The sequence below is a fragment of the Rhinatrema bivittatum genome, chromosome 16 (assembly GCF_901001135.1).
Source record: "Rhinatrema bivittatum chromosome 16, aRhiBiv1.1, whole genome shotgun sequence".
NCBI classification, from domain to species: Eukaryota; Metazoa; Chordata; class Amphibia; order Gymnophiona; family Rhinatrematidae; genus Rhinatrema; species Rhinatrema bivittatum.
In genome coordinates, this window is record NC_042630.1 from 6,391,437 (window position 1) to 6,407,853 (window position 16,417).

General features: G+C 50.9%; 1 protein-coding gene and 1 long non-coding RNA gene across 2 annotated transcripts; both read right to left on the reverse strand.

The window, feature by feature from the left end:
* Positions 1 to 2,785: 2,785 nt before the first annotated feature.
* On the reverse strand, positions 2,786 to 4,103 carry LOC115078727. Its single transcript, XR_003853138.1, has 3 exons — positions 4,009 to 4,103; positions 3,769 to 3,900; positions 2,786 to 2,921 (listed from the first exon to the last, which is right to left on the reverse strand). It is a non-coding gene; the product is annotated as an uncharacterized LOC115078727 (long non-coding RNA).
* Positions 4,104 to 4,105: 2 nt separating this feature from the next.
* LOC115078487 (embryonal Fyn-associated substrate-like) lies at positions 4,106 to 8,521 on the reverse strand (the record flags this gene model as incomplete). The annotated part of the gene is made up of 5 exons (XM_029581412.1): positions 8,403 to 8,521; positions 6,558 to 6,721; positions 6,222 to 6,273; positions 5,772 to 5,912; positions 4,106 to 4,693 (listed from the first exon to the last, which is right to left on the reverse strand). Coding segments are annotated over exons 1-5 (1,017 nt in total), but the record flags the coding sequence as incomplete, so codon positions are not given.
* Positions 8,522 to 16,417: the final 7,896 nt, after the last annotated feature.

Genomic DNA, 16,417 nt, shown 5'->3' on the forward strand with positions numbered 1-16,417 from the left:
ACAGCCCTGGGGGTTAAGACTTTCTATTGGGGTTCTCTCCCTTTCTCTATAGTTGGGGTTAATGATAGACCCCACACTTCAGTACACCATAGAATTGAATGATGTTATAAAGTTATTTTAATAGTAGCTTTACTGGTGTGTGAAACTGACCTAGTGTTTCTGTAGTGCTCTGAAGGCCCTTAAGACTCTCACTGGCCACTTTAAAGCTCTCAGCTTCATTTAATGTTAGGCCAGACCACAGTCTAGGGCAGTGGTGTTCACGCTCAGCCCTCCAGAGCTGCCAACAGGTCGGGTTTTCAGGATATCCCTAATGAATATGCATGAGATAGATTTGCATGCAGCCGTCTCTATTTATTGTATACTAATCTCTCTCATGCATATTCATTAGGGATATCCTGAAAACCTAGCATGTTTGCAGCCCTCAAGGGCTGAACGTGAATAACACAGATCTAGGGCATGTGCAGCTTCTGGATTATTTCAATGAAATTTGAATTTGCTTTGGAAATTTTCTTTTTTCTGGAAAATCCTAACTTTAGTCTTTTCCAGGTTTACCTGTGATGTGCAGACTTTCTGAGGTAGGAGATCCGATGAGCGAATCCTCTGCACGCAGCAGGCAGGCGTTTGATCTCCGCGTCATTCGTTTCAGTCCTGGAGGCGAGGATATCCCCAGGAAAGGGGGAAGATCACGGATGCAGATGTTACAAAGGACAGGAATTAAACTAATTGTGTCTCTTAGTCCTCCTGCCTGAAGCTGTCAGCAGGGCAGCATTTCCACCAGTCCTTCCTTCCTGTTTCATCTCTCTATCCTCAGTCCCTCCTCCATTCCTTTTCCGTGTCCCATCTCTCCTCTGTTCCTTCCTGTCTCATCCCTTCCTTTTTCCTTCTTTTCTAATTCTTCCATCCCTCCTCCAATCTACCTTTCTTTCTCCCATCTGAATCCTCCATCCCTTCCTGTCTCATCTCTCTCATCCCTTCATCATTCCACCATACCCTGTTATCCTTCCCTCTCTCTGTCCTTTCTACCCTTCTTTCCATCATATTTTCCCAACATCCCTCCCTTTTTCTTCCTCTCCATTCTCTCCCCTTTCCTCCCCTGGCTGTCCTTTAATTTTTTATTTTCACGCCTCCTGTATTAGTCCAAAGGATAGAAGCCCTTGAGGGTCCAGGCCTGTGAAATAATGGGAGGGAGGGGGTTCACGAGTGACACAGAAAGAGATCAACATGGAGACACTGAGTGAGCGTTGCAGACACAGAGACAGAGAGCGAGACACTCACCCCAAGATACAGACACAAAGTTTGAAAGAAAGAGAAACAGAGACAACACCCGCACCCATAAAGAGAGATAAACAGAGACCAAAAGATGGAGAAGCAATCAAAAGGAAGCAGCAGACAGAGACACAGAAAAGAGCAGCGACTACAAAGAGACAGAGAGAGAGACCAAGAAAGGGAGAGAAAAGACCAACACGGGCACAGTGAGAAACAGAGACACACAGGCAGAGAGAGAGAGAGAGAGAGAGCAAGAAAGGGAGAGAAAAGACCAACACATGCACAGTGAGAAACAGAGACACACAGGCAAAGGAAGAGAGAGAGCGCAAGAAAGGGAGAGAAAAGACCAACACATGCACAGTGAGAAACAGAGACACACAGGCAAAGGAAGAGAGAGAGAAGGAAGAGAGAGAGAGAGAAAAGACCAACACTCGCACAGTGAGAAAGGGAGACACACAGGCAAAGGAAAAGAGAGAGAGAGAGAGACCAGCACATACAAATTGAGAAAGAAAGAGTGAGCGAGACAACACACAAGGAGACAAAAGTACAGATCCAAGAGAAAATGGGAAAAAAAAATACAAGTTTTCCAAGGGCGGTTTTATTTTGTAAAATGTAACGTTTTGTTACCAAGTACCTGAAGAAGTTTTAAATTATGGAACTTTGGAATTACTGTCATTAAAAATTAAAACAAAAAACAACAACAACCACCCAATCCTCCGAGACTGAAACAGACGCACGCCGGCTCCGACAGACGGACGGACGGACGTATGCTGGCACTGAGAGGCAGACGGCCTCACTCCTCACTGGAGAACCCCACTTTACACAGTCCGGGGCCCCTGTCCCTGAAGGGCCCGAGGGGGGAGGCACAGTACAAGAAGGCGAGCGTCACAGCCCGACCCCCCCCCCCCCCCCACAGACACGTCCAAGCTGGGGGGGGGGGGGGGGGGGCGCGGGGGTCTCTGTGCAGTAATGCATAGCTGGATGATCCCTGGTGGGGGGGGGGGAGGAAACAGGGAGGGTGGAGGCACCTAAGAAGTCTCCTTCCTCGTTCTCCTCCCCTCCTTATATTATGGCTTCAACGCGGCCCGCGTTCTGGCTAACGTCGGAACCGCAACTACAGAGAAAGAAAGCATCGTTCAGCAGAGCGGCTCAATAAATAAAAAAAACGTACACAGCACTGTACAACAGGGACGCGGTCGCCGGGGCTCGTCGCTGGCCGAGGGCCCCTCAGGACGACAGGCGCCGCAGCAGGGCCGTGAAATCCAGGGCGGCCCGAGAGCTCGGTCACTCGGTCCGCCACCCCTGCGCGGCGGGCGGGGAGGGGTAGCGCAGGGCGGCGGACTTGGCCGCCAGCACCACACCCTTCAGGGCCTCGCAGAGGGCGCCGCGGCAGCTGTCACTCGGGCGCGAGTGCCGGGCGAGGCCGCCAGGCGCGAGAGGGTGTCCCGACGAAAACCAGCTTGTGGGCAGCCACGATGACGCTCTTCCCCTGGGGGACGAAGGCACGGGGTGGTGGTTGGGCGGACGGCAGCGAGGAAGGCCTCGATGGAGGCCAGGAGCGCCTCGTAGTGGCCCTGGCACTGCCCGGCGTAGAAGTGGAGCAGCTGGGTGTCCTCTGCGTCCGGGGAGCCGCTGCTGGCGCCATTCCCAGAGACCTGCAAGGCGAGGGGGGAGAAGAGGGATGATGGGTTAGGGCAAAGAGAGCCAAAAGGAGAGGATGGCACGAATGAGAATGTTGGAAAAAGAGAGACACACGTGGCACGCGCGCACACACACACACGTGGCACGCACGTCGCGCGCACAAACGTGGCACGCACACACGCACGTCGCGCGCGCGCACGTGGCGCGCACACACGTGGCGCGCACACACGTGGCACGCACACACGTGGCACGCACGCCTGGTGCTGAGACATCCCTGCTCACGACTTCATAAACCTGTGCCTCATTGTCACCGAAGCCCAGCTCTTTGCAGACATAGAGTCAACTCTCTTGCCCGCCACAACATTTTGGGTGCCCCAACCTGCCTGGGATGGTCTGGGTCTGCCCCCTCCCCAGTCTCTGGAAGAATTCACTCGTAATTACATCGAGTTAAGGCAGGGAATGGGTTCCTTTGTTCAGGGAACTATGGAAGGTCCCCTGAAGGAAAAAACCCGCCAGAGGGGGTGCATTAGCTTCCATTATCTCTCTCTCATGAGATTCAGGGCTGCTGCGCTGCTCTGTTATTCCACCGTGGCACTGGGTGGGGCAATCCACACGTCCTGCAGTTACCCCGACTGCTCCCGCCGTGGCGCTAATCTAGGGGAAAGCAAGCCCCAGGCGGGCAGGCGAGAACCCTCCCCCCCCCCCCCCCCCCGAGTGAGCGACGCACGGAGCGGGCCTGGCAGAAGAAGGGCCTTCCCCTCGATGCATCCGTGACTTACTGCCTCTTACGCAATACTCCCGGCTCCTGCGCCCCGCTACCCAACTCCCATTCACCCGGGTGAAATTCCACGGCACAAATACCTGGGACTCCGCGGGGCCCCCTGCAGCGCCGTCCTCTGGCGTCCTGGCTGCCCTCGCTGACAAAGTCTCATCCTGAGGAAGCTCCGGGGGAGAGGGGTTAGAGTCCGTCTGGGAGCGCGCTCTGTCCGACCCCTGAAATATATATATAACACGGGGGGAGAGGGTGGGGGTGAGGAGAAGAGCGTCCCGGCACAAGGTTTCGGAGTCAGAGAGAGGCAGAGGCGTGCGAGACATTCTCACCTTCAGGTGCACGTATTCGTACTCCTCGGCGGGCTGGATGCCCTCGTACTCGTTCTGGGGTCTCTCCCCCTTGTTGGGGTGGCCGTAGGCAGAGGCGGGGAGGCGGGGGCAAGGGCCGGTCCTGGATGCTGCCTTTTCTCACGAAGACCGGCGGGGAGGACCCCGTGGCGGCGGGGGAGGTCTCTCCGGCGCCGAGCTGCGTGGGGAGCGCCGGCAGCGGCCTGCGGGACAAGCTTTCGCTGGAGGGCAGCCGGGGCCTGTGAACCTGCGCGGGAGGCCTGGAGAGGAGAGGCGATGGAAGCCCCCGGAGGGCAGCTCCTCCGGTCCCTCCTCCTCCTCCTGGGCCAGGGCGGCACGTCGTAGATGGAGCTCTCGCCGCCGGCGTCGCGCGCTCCTCCGGGCCAGCGTCCAGCACGTCCTCGGGAGCCTCGTACAGGTTGTGAACGGCTGGGGCCCTCTTCAGGTTGGAGGGGGTGGCGTAGACCTCAGGGTCATCCTTAAGGGGCGGGTTTTGGAAGGCCAGGGGCACGTCGTACATGTCCTCCGGGATTTCCTCCGCCGGCGGTGGGGATGGGGCAGTCTGTGGCGTCACACGGGCTACCTTCTTAGCAAAGCATGCTGGGATGTCATAGGTGTTGCCAGCCACCGAGGGGTCCGCCAGAAGGGATGAAGGAGTGTCGTAGACCTGGGGGAGGGGGGGGAGAAGAGGAGGACACAGTTACGGGAAATGCCAGCAGCAGGTGGGGGCCTGACCTTGAAAATCCATGGACGTTTTACAAGATGTCTGCCACAGCGCGGCATTAATCCCTCGGGCGCCCGATCACACGTACACAAGACAGTGCCGATCCCTCGTCGCCAAGATACATTAAGGGGCCGGTGTCCTAATATAACACACTCTAAAACCCCACTCAACATTTGTTTCCCCCCCCCCTGCTATACAGCCATCCAGTTAGCATGGAGGAGATGATCCTCTCCCTCGCCACCCACCCTTTTGCCTCCCAGTGCCACGCAGTATGAGAGGTCGGTCAGCAGCTCGTTGGGAGCCCTGAGGGAGGGAGCTCTCTCCACTGCCCTCAGTGAAAGGGGTAAGGAAGGGGGAGGGGGGGGGGGACAATGAGTAGAAAGGCCCCTTGATCTTGGGTTCAGGATGATGGAAGTGCAGCCAGCGTGCACAGAATAGCACACAGAAGACAGCATCCTACACTATATCATAGATCCCATTTTTAAATACATAATCACGGCCTATCATGCATCCCATAGGGGTCATGATAATCCCATAACCGTGGCATGTCGTGGATTCCATAGGGGATAAATAATCACATAACCGTGGCATGTCGTGGATTCCATAGGGGATAAATAATCACATAACCGTGGCATGTCGTGGATCCCATAGGGGATAAATAATCACATAACTGTGGCATGTCGTGGATCCCATAGGGGTCATGATAAATAATCACATAACTGTGGCATGTCGTGGATCCCATAGGGGTCATGATAAATAATCACATAACTGTGGCATGCCGTGGATCCCATTGGGGATAAATAATCACATAACTGTGGCATGTGGATCCCATAGGGGTCATGATAAATAATCACATAACCATGGCATGCCGTGGATCCAATGGGGGTGATGGTAAATCACATAACTGTGGCATATCATGCATCCTATGGGGTCAGGATATGTAATTACATAACTGTGGCATACCAGAGACGTTTCACTAATCAGGGGAACCAGTGCCTTCCTCTCAGGTCCTGACTCTTACCTCTTGGTGCCTCTGACTGCAGGGCTCAGACTCTTCACTACTACCACGAGGCACTCTGTAGGTGTCATCCTGCGTGAGAGAGCCCACAGCCACTGCGGGCGTGGAGGGACAAACCCTGGCAGTTGGAGGGACGGTGTACACCTGGCAAAGGGAAACAAAGCCCGCTGAAGGTGCTTTCTCACCAATGCAGGAAACCAAATCTCTGGGGACACTGCGTCAAGTCCACGCATTCAGGTTTGACATCACCTCTCCTGTTCCATAATGGACCAGCCCCCTCTCGACAGCCCTGCACAATACACCGAAGCACGGGTGGGGGTCATGACAATCTGGAGAGGATCTGGGTGCGTGGGGGAGAGGACAAAGATTGGGAAGGGGGACACGGCTAGGGTGTGGCACTGCGGTGGGGCAGCTGGGGGTGGAATGGGTGAGGACGTCACTTTCCAGTCTCACCTTATGCAGACTTTTTCTTGCTCCGCTGTCCCCGGTTCCTCCGTCTCTGCGTCTGGGAACAGATACTCATTCTCCCTGGCGGTGCTGGCACCTCCACACTCCCTGCTGGTAATGTCGTGGCCTGGGGGCACCTGGTACACGTCCGTTTCTTCACCTGCTCCCTGCATACCCGGCCCGTCCAGCCGCCGGGGGCACTTGGTACACTGACTGTGCTTCCACGGGCTCCAGGCCCTCTTCCAGGCAATGGTGAGGGGGAGGGGAGCGGTGCCCACTCCCTGGGTCCCTCCGGGCACAGTGGAAGCTGCTGCCTCCTCCGGTCCCCTCCAGCAGTTTCACCGGTTCCCGGGTACAATGCCCTGCCGGCCGTGCAGCGAGCACAGCCACCAGCCTCTCAGCCCTGCCGTGTCACGCTCCACCACCATCATGATGTCGCCCTTCCGAAAAGAGAGCTCCTCCGCCGTCTCCGCCGCGTTGTCATAGAGGGCCTTCGCCAGTTGTGTCTGCAGGACATGAGAGAGCGAGACCAGCACTGTGACAGCCTTTCATAACCAGCTGCATGGGAGTGACAGCCCCTAAATGTCAGCTGAACCAGCAAACTCCTATACTGACTCTTCACTCCAAACCCATACTTAGCCCCCACCCGCCCCTATAACCAGCTCTATATACTGAACCCCCCACTCCCCCATAACCAGCTCTACATACTGAACCCCCATAACCAGCTCTATATACTGAGCCCCCACCCGCCCCATAACCAGCTCTATATACTGAACCCCCACTCTCCCCATTAACCAGCTCTATATACTGAGCCCCCACTCACCCCCATAACCAGCTCTATATACTGAGCCCCCACAACCAGCTTTATATACTGAACCCCCACTCCCCCCATAACCAGCTTTATATACTGAACCCCCACTCTCCCCATAACCAGCTCTATATACTGAACCCCCACTCTCCCCCATAACCAGCTCTATATACTGAGCCCCCACTCCCCCATAACCAGCTCTATATACTGAGCCCCCACTCTCCCCCATAACCAGCTCTATATACTGAGCCCCCACTCTCCCCCATAACCAGCTCTATATACTGAGCCCCCACTCTCCCCCATAACCAGCTCTATATATTGAACCCCCACTCTCCCCCATAACCAGCTCTATATATTGAACCCCCACTCTCCCCCATAACCAGCTCTATATACTGAGGCCCCACTCTCCCCCATAACCAGCTCTATATACTGAACCCCCACTATCCCCCATAACCAGCTCTATATACTGAACCCCACTCTCCCCATAACCAGCTCTATATACTGAGGCCCCACTCTCCCCCATAACCAGCTCTATATACTGAGCCCCCACTCTCCCCATAACCAGCTCTATATACTGAGGCCCCACTCTCCCCCATAACCAGCTCTATATACTGAGGCCCCACTCTCCCCCATAACCAGCTCTATATACTGAACCCCCAATATCCCCCATAACCAGCTCTATATACTGAATCCCCACTCTCCCCATAACCAGCTCTACATACTGAACCCCCATAACCAGCTCTATATACTGAGGCCCCACTCTCCCCCATAACCAGACTGAGGCCCCCTCTCCCCATAACCAGCTCTATATACTGAGCCCCCACTCTCCCCCATAACCAGCTCTATATACTGAACCCCCACTCTCCCCCATAACCAGCTCTATATACTGAGCCCCCACTCTCCCCATAACCAGCTCTATATACTGAGCCCCCTTAACCAGCTCTATATACAGAGCCCCCCTTCATAACAGCTCTAGAGACACTCCACAATCACATTTGTATACACAGATCCCGTAACCAACGCTTTATGCATAGACTCTCCACCCCATAATTAGCTCTGTATGCACACCCCCTCTCCCATAACTAGTTCTGAAAGCACAGACCTCCCCCTCCCTCAATTACCAGCTCTAAATGAACGCATTCCCCCACCAATAATCAATTCTGTAAACACAGGGACCCCCACCCCCATTAGTTTTGTATGTATAGATCTCCCGCCTCACATTTCAGCCATCAGTAATCAGTCCTGCATGCACACACCTCCCTCCTCCCCACCTCTGTATGCATAGACCCTCTCCCCATATCTAACCCATAGGCTCAGCTCGCCCCTGGATTTACTACTAAAGGCATCTTTGCCTTACACACCACCTCCACAAACGTTACCATCTCCGTCTTTGTCTTGAGCGGGGGCCCTGTCCCTTTAAGAAAAGAGGCTATGTGGCTCTGTGACGTCATCCCTCTCCCATTCTTCCCCGAGAGTTCCCGTTTAAAGAGACAGGAGCGCCCTGTGGCAGCCAGCAAAAGCTGCTCCGACATCCCACAGAGCAAGGGAAGGGAGAGAAAGAGACAGCAGAGAGATAATTAGACATGGGGAAGGGGGGAAAAGAGTGAGAAGGAGACAAGGAAGGCCAAAGAGAGATAGAGAAAGTAAGAAACAGTCAGAAATGGGGAGAAAGGAAGGAATAGAGAGAGAGAGAGAGAGGGAGACAAGTAGGGAAAGAAACAGACAGAAAAAAGGAAAGAGAGTAGGAGCCAGGGAGGGAGAGAGAGAGACTGTGAGAAACTTGACGGAAGAAACATCCCATCCTATTGCACATACAAAAACCTCCTCAAATACTCACCGTCATTGCCTTTAGCCGCAGATCCTTGTCGCAAGAGACTCTGGTCCGCAGCAGCAGCAGGACGTGGCCCCTGGGGGACCCGTGTAAAGGGAACCTCTTCCCTGGCTTATCTTCAGTGCTACCGGTGGGGGGCGTGTTCTTCCAGCTCAGCACCTTAACACCAGCCTTCCTTGCTTCTTCTTCCCACACCCCAAGCAGCCCCCATGCTGGTTTATCAGGGAAGAGACACAGCGACATAAATACAACCACTGCTCACACGCGTGCAAAGGGACACACACACACACACAAAAACAGATTACGCGCGTGCAAAGCGATTACAGCTCACAAGCGTGCAAAAGGCTGCACCGATAACCAGGGTGCAAAGGGCCACAGCTCACAAGGGTATGGATTCACACACGAAAGAAGAATGCAAGCTTGCAATGATGCACACACAGATTACAAGAGCACAGCTTGTCCTGCCGAAAAATGAAAAGCAGCTTGAGCTACAACTAGAAAGGTCAAATAGAAATCCCGAAAAAAAAAAAAAAGTAAAATCCAAAAAGATGTCAAAAACACACAAACTATTTTACATGTGTAAAGGGGCAGAAAAAAACCAAAAACCCCCCAGAAAACATTTCCAAAATTCAAACTATATCACGAGTTTGTGAAGAAACAAAAATACAAAACGAAACCTTCCAAAACTTTATTTAAAAAAAGAAACAAACAATTATTTAATTTCCACCTTCTAATTCTCGAATTTGATTTCAATTAAAAAAAATCAAAAAACAAAAATCCCCGACAATAACATAAAATATTGAAGACGTACAGAAAAATGAACAAAATCAGGGGGAAAAATGAACTAACATCCCCTTCCCTGAACTCCGAGTTGTCCAGCAAAGTGAAAATAAAGACTTAGAAATGTGTAGGAAGGCGAGACCGTTGGGAGCATATTTAAAAAAAAAAAATCAGGTAAAAAGTATCGTCTTGAAGGAAAGAAATCTTCCTACAGAGGGCTGGTACCCTCCCCCCACCCCGCGCCTCTCCCTCTCTTTACAAAAATAAAATCTGCTCCATTCCTGCATCCAAAGTTACCCCCCAGGAAGGCAGGGTATTCATAAATACCCCCCCCCCTCCCTCCCTCCGCCGGTCTCCAGTCAGGACCAGCAAAACAAATAAAATCCCAGGGACGAGTCACATGGCAAACGCGAGAAGTCCCGTGCCCAGGACAGGGAAGAGTCCTGCAGCGCGGAGCTGTCTGTCTATGGCCATGTCTGCACGGGGCTGGGGGGGAACGACGACCCCTGAATCCCCGGGCCTGCCTGGGGGGGGAGGGAGGGAAGAAGGGCGAGGAAGGCCCCTGCCTGCTGTGCTGCTGGGAGAAGGGGAGGGATGAGGGGCAGGCACATGCAAAGAGACAATAGGGAAGGGAGGAGGGCAGGGAGCGAGGTACAGAGGAAAGGGGAGGGACGAGACACTGACAATAAAGGGTTTCAGCAGCCAGGTTGCTCTTAGATGATACTCAGGCAGTCTTCGGCCCTACTGGCCCAGCCTTCCCCTCCCTCTCCTGGGTCCTAAAGACCAGCCCCTACATGTCCTGACTGCAGAGTCCCTGCCTCATTATTGCCATCTGGGCCTCTGCTAAGCAGGTTTCTCTTTCACACGCCTGTGAATCTGAGAGAAAATGAATGTTTCTAAAAAATGTACACGACTTAAACTAATGCTGCTCCCCTCGCTGACCTCATACACGAGTTATACCCATATGACTTTACACTAAGCATAAAACACATACACACCTCTGTGCCTTATACACAAGTTACATTGTATAACTTTATATTAAACATAAAACATCCTCCCCTGGCTGTCCCCCCCCCCGTACACAAGTTGTACCATATCACTTTATATTAATGCTACAATGCCCACTCCCCTCATACACAAGTTATGCCATAACCTCCATATTAAGGACAAAACACCTGCTCCCCTCACTAATACACAAGTTACACCTTACCACTTTATCCTAAGGATAAAATTCCTGATCCCCTCACTGTCTCCCATTTATTTAATATAAATTACATAAAGTTAATATAAAGTTAGCTGCCATAGGAGTTTCCAGCTCTGCTCATCTTGGTTCAAATCGTTTCTCAGCAACAGAGGTTACAAGGTCAAAATCCAGAACAAAGAATCTTCACGCCATGACTCATCCGTAGGAGTCCCACAAGGCTCCTCTCTATCCCCGACACTCTTTAACATCTACCTTCTACCACTTTGCCAACTCCTCACCAACCTCAACCTAAAACACTTTCTCTACGCAGACGATATCCAGATCCTGATCCCCATCAAAGGCTCATACTCGAAAACCCTCGACTACTGGGAATCCTGCCACCAAGAAATCAAACGTCTCCTCAATAGCCTAAATCTAGTACTAAACTCCTCCAAGACCGAAATACTACTCATATCTCCAGAGAACAGCAATCTCACCGCTTCTCATCCAACCAACCCACCAACCACTCAAGTGAGAGATTTAGGAGTGATAATTGACAACAGGCTGAACTTCAAAGCCTCCATCAACAGAACGACCAAAGACTGCTTCCACAAACTCCAAGTTTTAAAAAGGATAAGACCTCTCTTCCACGCCCAAGATTTCAGAACGATCCTCCAAGCAATTATTTTCTCAAAGTTAGATTACTGTAACGCTATCTCCCTTCCTCCTACACCAAACCGCTCCAAATGGTACAAAACACAGCAGCCCGTTTACTAACAAACACCAGGAAAAGAGACCATATTTCCCCAATTCTAAAAGACCTTCATTGGTTACCAATTCACTTCAGAATCATCTACAAATCCATCTCCTTGATATACAAAATCATCCATCACACCACAATTGACCTACAATTTCCTCTCCGCTTACACAACTCCACAAGACCTACCAGAGACGCATACAGAGGATCCCTCCATGTACCCCCTACTAAAACCACTAGTCACATTACCTTAAGAGATCGAGCCCTCTCCACAGCTGGCCCACGTTATGGAACTCCATCCCTCCCGATCTCAGACAGGAGCCTTGCCTCCTAACCTTTAGAAAAAGACTCAAGACTTGGCTGTTTATGCAAGCTTTCCCGGACTTAAATTAATGCACCTCGCCATCAACATATCCAACACAGCAGCTGTACCTCATCTCCTTGTATATAATTTAGTCTCTGCTAAACTATCTTTATTTCCTCTGATCCCAGTTCAATAGTCCTTGTTAATTGTAACTGCTTTCTTCGACACGTTATTTCTGTTTTGATGTATTTATTGCACCCCTGTTTATTTGTAAACCAGCATGATGTGATCGTTTCATGAATGCCGGTATATAAAAACCTAAATAAATAAATAAATAAAATAAATATTGTATTTCCTTTTCAGTACTTCAGAGTGGATTACCTTCAGGTACTGTGGGTATTTCCCTGTTCCCAGAGGGCTCACAATCTTAACAGGCTGATGAAATAAAGTACGCCCAGCTTAGTGCGCAGCTTTACGAGCGGTTGGATGCGTGTCTAAAATGCGCATCCAAACAAAGGCGTAGCTAATAGCGATCTTGGCCATTCCCCATGGGAGATAAATCTCCATTCAACAGGCAATAGTTAGTCCAGCCCCTACCACCAAAAATATTAACACCTGGTCCGATTCTTGCCAACCTTAGAGGTCTTGTACGATCTGATTATAATGTCCTCTATACAGAGGTAGCAGACTTCTTTGCTCCACCATATTTGAGTCCACTCCTCTTCAAACAATGTTATGTTCAGGGTTGCATTCTCACCTCAGGTACTCCCCCCTCCAATTCACAGTCTTCAGTGCATCTTTCCCACCCCAGGAGGAAGAGAGGGGGAGATGATTGCACAGATATGCTGTCAAGGCACAGCCCCATCTCCCAAAAAAATGTACCATATATTTCCATTTCATTTGTTTCTAAATGTCCGCACCCCTCACTGTTCCCCATACACAAGTTCATTTGTATAACTTTAGATTAAGGATAAAATGCCCGACTCCTTGCTGTTCCCCATACACAAGTTATGTTGTATAACGTTATAAGAACATAAGAAATCGCCATACTGGGTCAGACCAAGGGTCCATCAAGCCCAGCATCCTGTTTCCAACAGTGGCCAATCCAGGCATTAAGAACTTGGCAAGTACCCAAACACTAAGAAGATCCCATGCTACTGATGATAGTAGCATGACATCCAAGAACTTATACAAAACTTTTTTAAACCCAGCTACACTAACTGCACTAACCACATCCTATGGCAATGAATTCCAGAGCTTAATTGTGCGTTGAGTGAAAAAGAATTTTCTCAGATTAGTCTTAAATGTGCCACATGCTAACTTCATGGAGTGCCCCCTAGTCCTTCTATTATCTGAAAGAGTAAATAACCAATTCACATTTACCTGTTCTAGACCTCTCATGATTTTAAAGACCTCTATCATATTCCCCCCCCAGCCGTCTCTTCTCCAAGCTGAAAAGTCCTAACCTCTTTAGTCTTTCCTCATAGGGGAGCTGTTCCATCCCCTTTATCATTTTGATTGCCCTTCTCTGCACTTCTCCACTGCAACAATATCTATTTTTGAGATGAGGTGACCAGAATTGTACACAGTACTCAAGGTACTGTCTCACCACGGAGTGATACAGAGGCATTATGACATTTTGCATTTTATTCACCATTCTGTTTGCTTTTTTGACTGCTGCAGCACACTGAACCGAAGATTTCAATGTGTTATCCACTATGACGCCTAGATCTCTTTCTTGGGTGGTAGCTCCTAATATGGAACCTAACATCGTGTAACTACAGCAAGGGTATTTTTCCTTGTATGCAACACCTTGGATGCCCAATCACCTTTGGATGCCCAATCTTCCAGTCTTGCATGGTCCTCCTGCAATTTATCATAATCTGCTTGTGATTTAACTACTCTGAACAATTTTGTATCATCTGCAAATTTGATCATCTCACTCATCATACCCCTTTCGAGATCATTTATAAATATATTGAAAATCACTGATCCAAGTACAGATCCCTGAGGAACTCCACTGTTTACCCTTTTCCACTGAGAAAATTGACCATTTAGTCCTACTCTCTGTTTCCTGTCTTTTAACCAGTTTGTAATCCACGAAAGGTCATTGCCTCCTATCCTATGACTTTTTAGTTTCCTTAGAAGCCTCTCATGAAGGACTTTGTCAAACGCCTTCTGAAAATCCAAGTATACCTCATCTACCGGTTCACCTTATCCACATGTTTATTAACTCCTTCAAAAAAGTGAAGCAGATTTGTGAGGCAAGACTTGCCTTGGGTAAATCCATGTTGACTGTGTCCCATTAAATCATGTCTTTCTATATGCTCTACAATTTTGATCTTGAGAATAGTTTCCACTATTTTTCCCTGCACTGAAGTCAGGCTCACTGGCCTGTAGTTTTCTGGATCGCCCCTGGAGCCCTTTTTATATTAAGGATAAAACACCCTCTCTCTTCGCTATCCCCCATACAGAAGTTCATTGTATAACTTTACATTAAGGATAAAACACCCTCTCTCCTCACCGTCCCTCATACACAGGTTACGTTGCATAACTTTATATTAAGGATAAAACACCCTCTCTCCTCACTGTCCCTCATACATAGGTTATGTTGCATAACTTTATATTAAGGATAAAACGCCCTCTCTCCTCACTGTCCCTCATACACAGGTTATGTTGCATAACTTTATATTAAGGATAAAACGCCCTCTCTCCTCACTGTCCCTCATACACAGGTTATGTTGCATAACTTTATTAAGGATTAAAACGCCCCTCTCTCCTCACTGTCCCTAATACACAGGTTACGTTGCATAACTTTATATTAAGGATAAAACGCCCTCTCTCCTCACTGTCCCTCATACACAGGTTATGTTGCATAACTTTATATTAAGGATAAAATGCCCTCTCCTCGCTGTCCCTCATACACAGGTTACGTTGCATAACTTTATGTTAAGGATAAAACACTCTCTCCTCGCTGTACCTCATACACAGGTTACGTTGCATAACTTTATGTTAAGGATAAAACGCTCTCTCTCCTCACTGTCCCTCATACACAGGTTACGTTGTATAACTTTATATTAAGGATAAAACACTCTCTCTCCTCACTGTCCCTCATGCACAGGTTATGTTGCATAACTTTATGTTAAGGATAAAACGCCCTCTCTCCTTACTGTCCCCATTGCCTCATCTTTATAATTGATGAATGAGGTGTGCTGTATGATAAACAGGAGAAGGGTTTTCCTGGTGTTGGCGTGGGAGGAGGAGGGGGAGGGGAGGGGGGTTCCCTTGCGGTTTTCCTGTGGTGTTCCCTGAACTCTCGCCCCCCCCCCTGGTCTGTTTCTGATTCATGCTGTTATCAGATCACTGTCTGTGTCCTTAGCAACTGACTGACAACACTCAGTACGCAGCATCCTTTGGGTGGGGGCTGGAGGAAGATGGGCCCTGAATGGCTTCATGGACTGGGTGACACTTATCTCTTTTTTCCTTGCCCCCTCCTGCACTGATCATCTTGTTACAGCTGTGACCCCAGGTATCCCTCACCCTCACCTGCACTGCTCACCCCGAGACAGCTGTGACCCCAGGTATCCCCTCCCCCTCACCTGCACTGCTCACCCCGAGACAGCTGTGACCCCAGGTATCCCCTCACTCTCACCTGCACTGCTCACCCCGAGACAGCTGTGACCCCAGGTATCCCCTCACCTGCACTGCTCACCCCGAGACAGCTGTGACCCCAGGTATCCCCTCACCTGCACTGCTCCCCTGACACAGCTGTGACCCCAGGTATCCCCTCACCTCACCTGCACTGCTCACCCCGAGACAGCTGCGACCCCAGGTATCCCCTCACCCTCACCTGCACTGCTCACCCCGAGACAGCTGTGACCCCAGGTATCCCCTCACCTGCACTGCTCACCCCAAGACAGCTGTGACCCCAGGTATCCCTCACCCTCACCTGCACTGCTCACCCCGAGACAGCTGTGACCCAGGTATCCCCTCACCCTCACCTGCACTGCTCACCCGAGACAGCTGTGACCCCAGGTATCCCCTCACCTGCACTGCTCACCCGAGACAGCTGTGACCCCAGGTATCCCCTCACCCTCACCTGCACTGCTCACCCCGAGACAGCTGTGATCCCAGGTATCCCCTCACCTGCACTGCTCACCCCGAGACAGCTGTGACCCCAGGTATCCCCTCACCCTCAGCTGCACTGCTCCCCGAGACAGCTGTGACCCCAGGTATCCCTCACCTGCACTGCTCACCCCGAGACAGCTGTGACCCCAGGTATCCCCTCACCTGCACTGCTCACCCCGAGACAGCTGTGACCCCAGGTATCCCCTCACCTGCACTGCTCACCCCGAGACAGCTGTGATCCCAGGTATCCCCTCACCTGCACTGCTCACCCCGAGACAGCTGTGACCCCAGGTATCCCCTCACCCTCACCTGCACTGCTCACCCCGAGACAGCTGTGACCCAGGTATCCCCTCACCTGCACTGCTCACCCCGAGACAGCTGTGATCCAGGTATCCCTCACCTGCACTGCTC